General features: G+C 49.5%; 2 protein-coding genes and 1 non-coding gene across 3 annotated transcripts; 2 read left to right on the forward strand and 1 right to left on the reverse strand.

The window, feature by feature from the left end:
* The first annotated feature begins 1,353 nt into the window (after nucleotides 1–1,353).
* Nucleotides 1,354–1,426, forward strand: TRNAK-UUU (transfer RNA lysine (anticodon UUU)). Its single transcript has one exon. It is a non-coding gene; the product is annotated as a tRNA-Lys (tRNA).
* A 1,761-nt stretch (nucleotides 1,427–3,187) lies between these two features.
* On the forward strand, nucleotides 3,188–3,694 carry LOC149341757 (uncharacterized). Its single transcript, XM_089542024.1, has one exon. It carries the CDS (start codon nucleotides 3,188–3,190, stop codon nucleotides 3,692–3,694), a length of 507 nt encoding a protein of 168 aa, XP_089398150.1.
* A 2,193-nt stretch (nucleotides 3,695–5,887) lies between these two features.
* Nucleotides 5,888–8,046, reverse strand: LOC149341758 (uncharacterized). Its single transcript, XM_089546699.1, has 2 exons — nucleotides 7,693–8,046; nucleotides 5,888–6,100 (listed from the first exon to the last, which is right to left on the reverse strand). The coding sequence occupies exons 1-2, from the start codon at nucleotides 8,044–8,046 to the stop codon at nucleotides 5,888–5,890; spliced, it is 567 nt and encodes a 188-aa protein (XP_089402825.1).
* Nucleotides 8,047–8,970: the final 924 nt, after the last annotated feature.

Consider the following 8,970-nt stretch of genomic DNA (forward strand, 5'->3'; position numbering starts at 1 on the left):
CGAGGCATGTGCAGGAGCATTGTCGTGATGGATGCGCCACTTTCCTGTTGACCTCAACTCCGGGTTTTTGCGCCGCACTGCATCACGTAGGCAATAAAGGACATCCCTGTAGCACTCTTTGGTCATTGTTTGACCCTGTGGAGTGCGTACTCGTGGTCTGCCACACAGAGGGTGTCAAAGGAAGCAGTCAGCATCACTTTCACATTGCTGCGCACTTGGTGGGCCTTCTCAAGTCTTGGTGACGTGGAATGCTTCCACTGTGACGACTGGGTTCTGGTTTCCGGGTCGTACCTGTACACCCAAGACTCGTCACCAGTTATTATGATGTTGATGATGTCGGGGTCACTGTTTGCGGAATCCAGCATGTGCTGTGAGACTTCAACACGAAGCTGCTTTTGCTCCACCGTGAGCAGCTTCGGCACGAATTTCGCCGCAACTCTCTCCATGACCAAATCTTCGGTGATAATGGAATGTGCGGAAAAATTGCTCATGTCCACCTCTTTCTCAATTTCTCGGATAGTCACGCGACGGTCCCGCATCACCACAGCGTTCAGTTCGACAATGACCTGGTCATTTCGGCATGCTGATGGCCGATTGGAGCGTGGCTCGCTCTCCACCGATGTGCGGCCATCTTTAAGTCAATTGTACCACTGCTTAATCTGTGTGCTGCTCATAGCATCGTCACCGAAAGCCGTCTGAATATTCCGAATGGTTTCCACTTGGCTGTCGCCCAGTTTATGGCAAAATTTGATGCAGTAGCGCTGCTCCTGTCACTCCGCCATTTTCCTTGCAGTAAAAAACCGACGAGAGCACTGCGCACCGCCTCACTCAAATGCTGCGTCCCAGCGACTGACGCTATCGGCAGGCGGGAAAAAATTCGTGCATACGCACGAAGGTTCAAGGTCACGTGATGAAAGCGCGCTTGTTTCATATCCGTCAGGTGTTCGCAAAAAAAAAATAAAGTCGGATACTTTTCTAACAGACCTCGTATATATATATATATATATATATATATATATATATATATATATATATATATATATATATATATATATATATATATATATATATATATATATATATATATATATATATATATATATGTCTCCGTCGGTCTTTTCTACGCACAAGTCGCGTGATCTGGACACCTAACTCAAAAGAATTCTTATATGCACGACTGGAGCGAGACATTTTCCCGTCGTGTTATGCCGTTTTGACGACCGCCTGAAATATTCCCGTCTAAGTTATCTTTTCATTTTCTTCTGATTGTTCTTTTTCCACAGAATTTTCATGCAATAAAACAGAAAAAAAAAACGAACTTCAGTTTCGCTTGTGAAAATTGCTGAGGAGTCCGCCCGGATAGCTCAGTCGGTAGAGCGTTAGGCTTTTAACCTAACGGTCTGGGGTTCGAGCCCCCGTTCGGGCGCTACTTTTTTTTTTCTTTCTTTTTTGTCGCGCACCGCTGTCGTCGTTCACGCACCCATTTCTTTCGAAATGCATAATATTGACATATTACGGAATTTCTAAACCGAAAACGTGGACTTCGAAGAGCGCTGTAGGGCACGACTCCGAATTGATTGAACACGTGAGATTCTTAACTGCATTGAACTCTCAGCACATGGGCGTTTTTTTTTTTCTTAGCCTCCCGAGGAGAAACACATAAATTCACTTTATCATCTTTGAAGGAGACGGCCGCCCCCCTCAACTGTTGTCGCATGAGGTGGCCTATGAGGGTGCTGGTGACTTTGCCCAAGCAAAGAGGAAGGCAAAGAAGGTCCCACGCAGTAAGTCGGTATATACGCTCTTACTGTGCATATTTTAACTGCTCTGCTGCTCTGCATTTTTTTTTCTTGCTAAGTACGTCATACCGCGTCCTCCGCGTGTGATGCATGTACTTGGTGCCGTCCAATTTCAGAATCTTGAAAATCTCCTTTTTGAGATGCGGTCGGCCTCGTTGGCTGAATGCTGCACGACCTTTCCGTAATTTCATACGCGCTTATACTTTGCCCCCATCATTTAACGTGTACTGCACGTCAGTCCGTAGACGTTCGTCAGCATCAGCCTTATTCTGCTTCCAAATTGCGCCTCGAATCAGTCGCGGTATTTGAACATAGCCATCATATCCCATAGCAAGATTTGCATCCGTCTTCTCTCACGGTATCTGCCGCTAAAATATAGCACGTGCGTCGTTGTAGCAATCAGCACCCTCCCCAGACTGTCAGTACATTTATTATTTCCCTGCTTTCATTGCACTTTTGGTATTTTGCGACACTCACTAACATTTAGAAAAAGCTCAAGGACTGCGAAAGGTTAGCAACGAGAGAATTCAGTACGACCGCGTAGCAATTGCAATACGTAGTAAATATAGAAGCAGACATGAAAAACAGATGCAAGTGAAGAAAAAGGTTCCTTTTTCACAACACGAATATGCATTTGCGCTGGAAACATAGCAAACGCCGGTCAGGATTCAGCTGACAGTTTTATTCCCTTGTCTTTTAGTGCGACATACGGGGAGCTTTTGTCACAGTGCATGCCGTGCTCGCGTTCGCGAGACATCGTGCTGTATGCCTCTGATACCTCGTTCTGTGTGCATATCATGTACGTGACCTGGAAAAAATCTTTGTTCTGTCAAATTGTGACACGCACCTCAGGCTCTTCTCTAGTTGGTTCGAATCCAGCCCGAAAAGTTTTTTTTTTTTTCCCCTCTTTACGAATACATTTCTGAGGAGAATTTCGGCGAAACCTTGCGTCAGTTTCGAGCCAACTTCGCCGCGCTTTCGGAACGACGTTCGACTGGGGTCGCCGGAGCTTTAAAACAAGAAGCACGGGGGCAGCGGAAGTAAGGACGTCACACAGGAGGGCACTCTCACAGGACAGTAGATTGCCCAAAGATTGTCGATGACCATCATGGCTCTTGCTTGAAGCTAAAAGCATTCAATGCCTAATTCACGAAAACTAACGCAGGTGAAAAGGAGAGTGTGTAGCGGGCGCGTGTTTAGCAAATGGCCCACACGCGAATGTCACAGCGTTGCCGACGAGAGCACAAAAGGTGGCCGCAGATGGAGCAGGACGCGGCTAAATGAAGGTCGTTGGGAAGAGACTGTGGCCTTGCAGTGGACCTAGTTGGGCTGATGATGCTACCTGGGCGCCCGCTTCTCACACGCAGGCACCGTCACACAGCCGTGCAATGGCCGCCAACAAGACCCCGGCGGCATGGGCTGTGTGCAACAGCGGCGGTACGTCCTTTTCAAGACCCGCTGCGGCGACGGCCTCCAAGGCCGGTGGAACAACGGGCAGCGGCTGTAGGTTCCGCCGCGCCACGCCGCAGCAGCTGGAAGAGGCGCGGCCGCACGGTTCCACCTCGCGCATCAAGCGCTTCAGGGAATGCACATACGACAAGCTGCTGGCCATGCTAGGCGTCACCGTGGCCCTCCTGGTGATCGGCTTGTTAGCGCTGAAGTTCCGACACCGGTCGCTCGGCCGGGCGCTCATCTGCGTGGGCTTCGTGATCGAGGCCGTCGTCTGGGTCACCTTCCTCTGCACGCTTGCCGAGAGGCCTCGCGCGCTGCTTGCCTCCTTCTTTGCGCCGCCGCCGTGCAACGACGACGCGTCGAAGACTCTCGCCAAGCGGAGCGCCCGTCCAGACGTGCGGCCGCCGGCAGCCGCTAGCAGCAAATTCAGCCTTCCGGTGTAACAGCGTTTCGTACGTCGATTGGACTAAAGTATAACGCACTTCGGCGTAAACAGCACGTGGGAGACGCACGATGTCGACTGTATGAAGTTCGTTATATCCGGGTTGCATGTCCGGCCGTGTGTACTCAGGTACGACCGCTGACTGGCAAATGGTATATCTTGGTACCGAATCAAACGTTCCCCAGCTATAACAATCTATCTTCTATCAAACTATCTTCTGTACACAATGGACTCGATGTGCAATCCGTTGTGCGCGACCTCATGATCACACTGGCAACTACTGCTTGTGAGCGCATGCTGGCAGCGAGTGTCGGCGTTCGTTGCAGGAAGAACCACACTCCTGCTTAAATGACAAGGGGCTAAAGATGAAAGACAGTACTACCCTCCTTAACCGACATTGAAATTCGTACGTCAGCAACTTTGTTCACTGTGTCGCCTCGGTTTCTCCTCTCGGTCATTTACGCAGTGCATTTCGTGCGGTGTCTTCTGACGTTCGTTTTCCAACGATTATTCTTCCCGAGCACCCAGCACAATGTGCTCTGCATCTCAGGCAGTCGCGGTGGCTATCAATAACGAGAATATCCACATAGGCGCAACTGAATCCAAAGAGTCCCGCCGCTTCGGCAAACACTCAAATTCTGGCCGATCACCGCTTGCCCGCCTGATCAACTCTTACGAGAATGCACTTTAAGGTCATGCGCTGGCGGAAGACATCTCACTAGTGCCGTTTACTGAAACGCCGAACATCTTGCATTCAACTGTGCAGCCCCGCACACAGGAAGCTAGCCTAATGACCCCCCTCCCCGTCGGTCGGTTCCGTTATTAGACAGCTTTAGCGTACCATATACCGTGTTACCTTTACCGGCCTTTAATTTAACCTGCTGTTTTTTCCCAATAAGCGTTCAGTTGCGAGTGAGCGCTTGTGTAGTGTTGTCTTCTCTTCGTCTTTTTTGCGCTCGTTAACCATGAATACCTTTACCGGTACCGGAGTACCGGGAGCCCACGCGCAGCCAATGCGCATGCGCAATTCGCCTTGACGGTGTTGCCGGGTAATTTAAGAAGAAATTTAACGAAGAAGATGACACATGTGCAGTGTGTGGTAGATCTGTGGAAACAATTGAACACCTCATACTCAAATGTGATGGTATCCATCCGGATGTCGATGCAGGCACAGTCACTCTTCCTGAGGCCCTAGGGTTTAAAGATAACAATGGTCATGTAAATAAATCTGCAGTGGAAGTTAGCAAAAAGCGATTGGAGGATTGGTGGCTGAAAAGCAGAGATGCGGCATAAGGTTAGAATTGTAGGAAACCGTAGGTGAAGATGATGGCGAATCTTAATGAGAATTGCCAAGCGATTGGAGGATTGGTGGCTGAAAAGCAGAGATGCGGCATAAGGTTAGAATTGTAGGAAACCGTAGGTGAAGATGATGGCGAATCTTAATGAGAATTGCCAACACAGTAAACAAAAAAATAATAAAGAAAGAAAAGCTGAGTATAATGACAATTGCCACCACCCCGTTTCAAAGTGGGCGCTCCTATCCATCCATCAATCCATCCATGCGCGAGCGCCTGCAGCATCGGGACCACTGTAATGGGGACCAACCAGCGCGTGCGTATTCGCGGTGGGCGGGCTCCCTGTACTCCGGTAACGGTAGCACGCTACACGGCATGCTAAAGGTGTCTATTAGAATGATCCGCTTTTGCGCAATGCCGGTGCGTCATTGGTCCCGATGCGGCAGGCGTGCGCGCAGCTTGCCAGCACCTGGCGCCATCTGGCGCCCTGAAAATGATCTGCGCATGCGCAGTGGCACCCTACGCAATCCAATCACTGCAGCGGATCGCGCTGTAACGTTGGTAAATAGACAGGCCGACTTGCATGCGCCTGTTGTTCTGAGGGTTTAAACAGTTTTTAATTTTGGCCACAGCGCTTACCTTTGAGGCGGCAACGGTGCATGGTTACGAGTGATGCACCCAAGAACAAACATTAGTTTCGCCGAAGCGGCAGTTTAATTACTACATGCGTTTCTTGCAATGTGAACGTTGACGCCTGCATTCTTTAGCCTTCCTCCTAACTTTTTGTCAAACCCGATGGCCCCACGGAGGCCTCTGTTGTGATTCGCGAAACACGCAGCTTGGGTCGTGGCTGGGATCGGACAGATACACGCCGTGGCAAGAAGCCGTGGTCGTTGTGGTCACGGTCCCCGAGGCCTCCTGGTAAGCATAGGCGCCATGATGTGGCGTGGACAGCCAAAGAGCGTCGCGCACTCGACCCCGCTGAGCCCTGCGAGTATGGCCTGAACGAAGGGCCCTCCCCGGTGGTCCTTCCTGGCCGCCGTCTCCAGCAGCGAGGCCACCAGCGGGAACCGCGCCCGCGCCACCCGAGTCACCTCGCAGAACAGCTGCACCTGTGCAGACGAGGCGAAAAGGCCCGACATTGCAGCTCTGAACTTGCGGTCTTGTGTAGGAAGAAGATGGCAGGTGACGACGTGCGGACAGAGTAGGGATACGAATACGCGAGTCACATAACCACTGGATTCTGTCTACTGGACAGTTTTGAGCCGAGTTCATACCCGTTTCCTGAAAATGCACCGGGAAAACTTTTTATTGGGGAATAATTTAGGCCTGCACACATGGCAGACACATTAAGTTGCCCGTGAAAAGAACCTTGTACTCTCAACTAGTAGCCATTACCTACAGGCATATCCAAACTCCTCATCGGTCTTAACGCACACGGGGTCTTGCTATTTTCTTCGTCGCTGCCTTGTGCACGATTTCTTTGCGTTCATACCTCGTTTTTTTTATGTAAAAGATTAGTTAGTTATATGAGGTTTTATGGCGCATAAGCTTTTATGTTAAAGACCCTTATGAGTTCCATGCTTTCATGAAATAAATCCATTTGGAAGTTCTGCGCTTTGTGTGTGCGCCTTTTTGTCCTCTCTTTTCCTGTCTTCTTCGCGAAGTTCTACATTTACTGAATCTACGAACCGACTAGCCCAACGTCATGTCTCACTTCGTGATATTAAAAGTCTCAAACCTTGACAGCAATTTGTTTATCCGATTAGCTTGCACAAGCACAATTCGATGGCACGAGGCCCTTTTTGAGTCAAGTGGTAAAATATTGTTTGTTGTGCGTTTCTTTTTTTTTCTTATTCGCTGAAAGCAAGCTTAAAGTTAGCAACGAATGCCGTAACGCTGCACGCGATGGAGCACTTCTTTTCATCTATACGTTCTCCTGGACCGGCTCCGATGCATCAAGGTGCAGTGTATGCGGACAAAATTATTTTCAGCCTGTAACAAGCACTTGTGTGAAGCGAAATGGCTCGTACGTGACGTCACGGGCACCATGATGGAGTACCCTTAGCTTTCACGAAGTCGGTTTTATCATAACTAAAGCTTTTTTTTAGAAAAGCTCATACAGGGACTTTAATCATAACGTCTCATGGCGAACTGCGCATGTGCAGTGGTTCACCCGCGGAAGCGGGTAGCGGTAGCGGCTGCAGTTCGCGCATTGCTAAATATCTCTAATATTCACTGCCTTTTACCACAATGTTAATCCTCCAACATGGCAGCCCTGATGGACATCAATGCAGGCCGTTAATGGTATCTATCAGACAGAGTTCGTTAACCCTAACAGTTGCGCAGACTACCGATTGAAATTCCTGCCACCTCAGTGGCCACTTTCCGGAGATTAACAGACAAGTGGCGCCGCCTGTGATATGGCAAGTCATCTGTCGATGGCTCCCGCATCTTTTTTATATCTCTATTACAATCGTGCTTTGAGCAACGCTAAGCAGTTTATTTGAATGGCATAAGTGACGTGACTGCTGACCTTCGAGTTTTGGGCCCAAGGGTTTTATGACACGTCGGTTTCATGGTGAGCTTCATAAAAGGCACAGTTAAGGAACTGTGTCCATCCGCATACCCCTTCCCATGCATCCCCTAGAAACACATTGACGTAAAAGAGTGCGGGCAAGCTGCTGGAAGTAGCGGTGCCGACCTGGCAGTTGGCATCGGTTCCGTTGCGGAGGGCGAGGAAGGCTCCCCTGCCGGCGAACACAGGCGTCGCCGTCGACGAGGTTGCCGTCTCGTAGAGAGAGAAGAGCGCCGACAATGCGACGAGCGCTGAATACCAGCCCGGGAAGAGCGCCAGGCTGGTCGCCAGAACCGCCAAGAAAACCAGGGATTCGAGCACCAGCCGGCCGCCCACTGATCGGGCCGAGGAAATGGTCGACACCGGCACCAAGTCGCGCATCAGTGATCGGACTTTGCCGCTGACGCCTGTCTCGTGGACCGACGCCGCGGGCCCGAGGTCTCGCCGCTCCAGTCCTGCAGAAAGGCAGGGACGGCGCATATCGTATGGCAACACATTTTACAGCGAGAAGCTGTAAGGGACATCATCCGGGATAACTGTCAGCTGTGATCAGTCGTTTCGCTAGGCGGACAATCAGCCAGTTGCATTTACCGTCAGTATACAAAATAGCTCGTCTAACGGAAAAAAAAAACCAACAACAGCAAAAGCAGGTACAGAGCTTAGGTCATGTGTCGAGCCATATGTTACAGGCGAGATTTTCTTTTTTTTTTTTTTTTACAGAGCGATCTAGTAAGGCGAAGGTTCCTGACCAAGGGCGTCCGCAGAATTTTTTGCAGGGGGGGGCCCATTGGCTGTTGGCGCCGGAGGGGGGGGGGTTATGTTCGTAGCAAAAAGGCACTATTTGCGGAGTAAATTTATTTATTTATAAATAAATAAAATAAATAAGTAAAATACACACATGAAAGAAAAATTACAAACAGCAAATTAAAGCGTGGCTAGGAGAGATACATTGGAGTTTATCAACGAAGAAACAATTAAAATTAATAAAAATGCAAAAAGATACTATCACTTCGTGGAGAAGAGTGCTCAGTCTTGCTGCATACGGGTTCTCGACACACCCGGATTGATGACCAGCACACAGCACAATATGTTCACAAACACGCAACGACAGTCAGTCAGTAAACAGCAACTGTAGACGCCTCGGATTTTTCTGGGCGAATTGCGTGATGACACGGGTGATAAATTCATTCCTGTGCTTCATTACACGCTCTCGGTGCACACTCATCATACAAAGGCCGTCCAGTCTGTCGTTTGTCATCGTTGAGCGTAGCCACGTTTTCACTCTCCTCATTGTACTGAAGGAGCGTTCGACCGTACAGGTAGTAACTGGCAAAGCCAGAGCCACCTCAATGGCTTTTGCAACACCAGGGAAGAATGTCTTGGCCTGATGTAGAAGCTCGCAGT

The sequence above is a fragment of the Amblyomma mixtum genome, chromosome 5 (assembly GCF_055824585.1).
Source record: "Amblyomma mixtum isolate Tamu chromosome 5, ASM5582458v1, whole genome shotgun sequence".
Classification (NCBI taxonomy): domain Eukaryota; kingdom Metazoa; phylum Arthropoda; class Arachnida; order Ixodida; family Ixodidae; genus Amblyomma; species Amblyomma mixtum.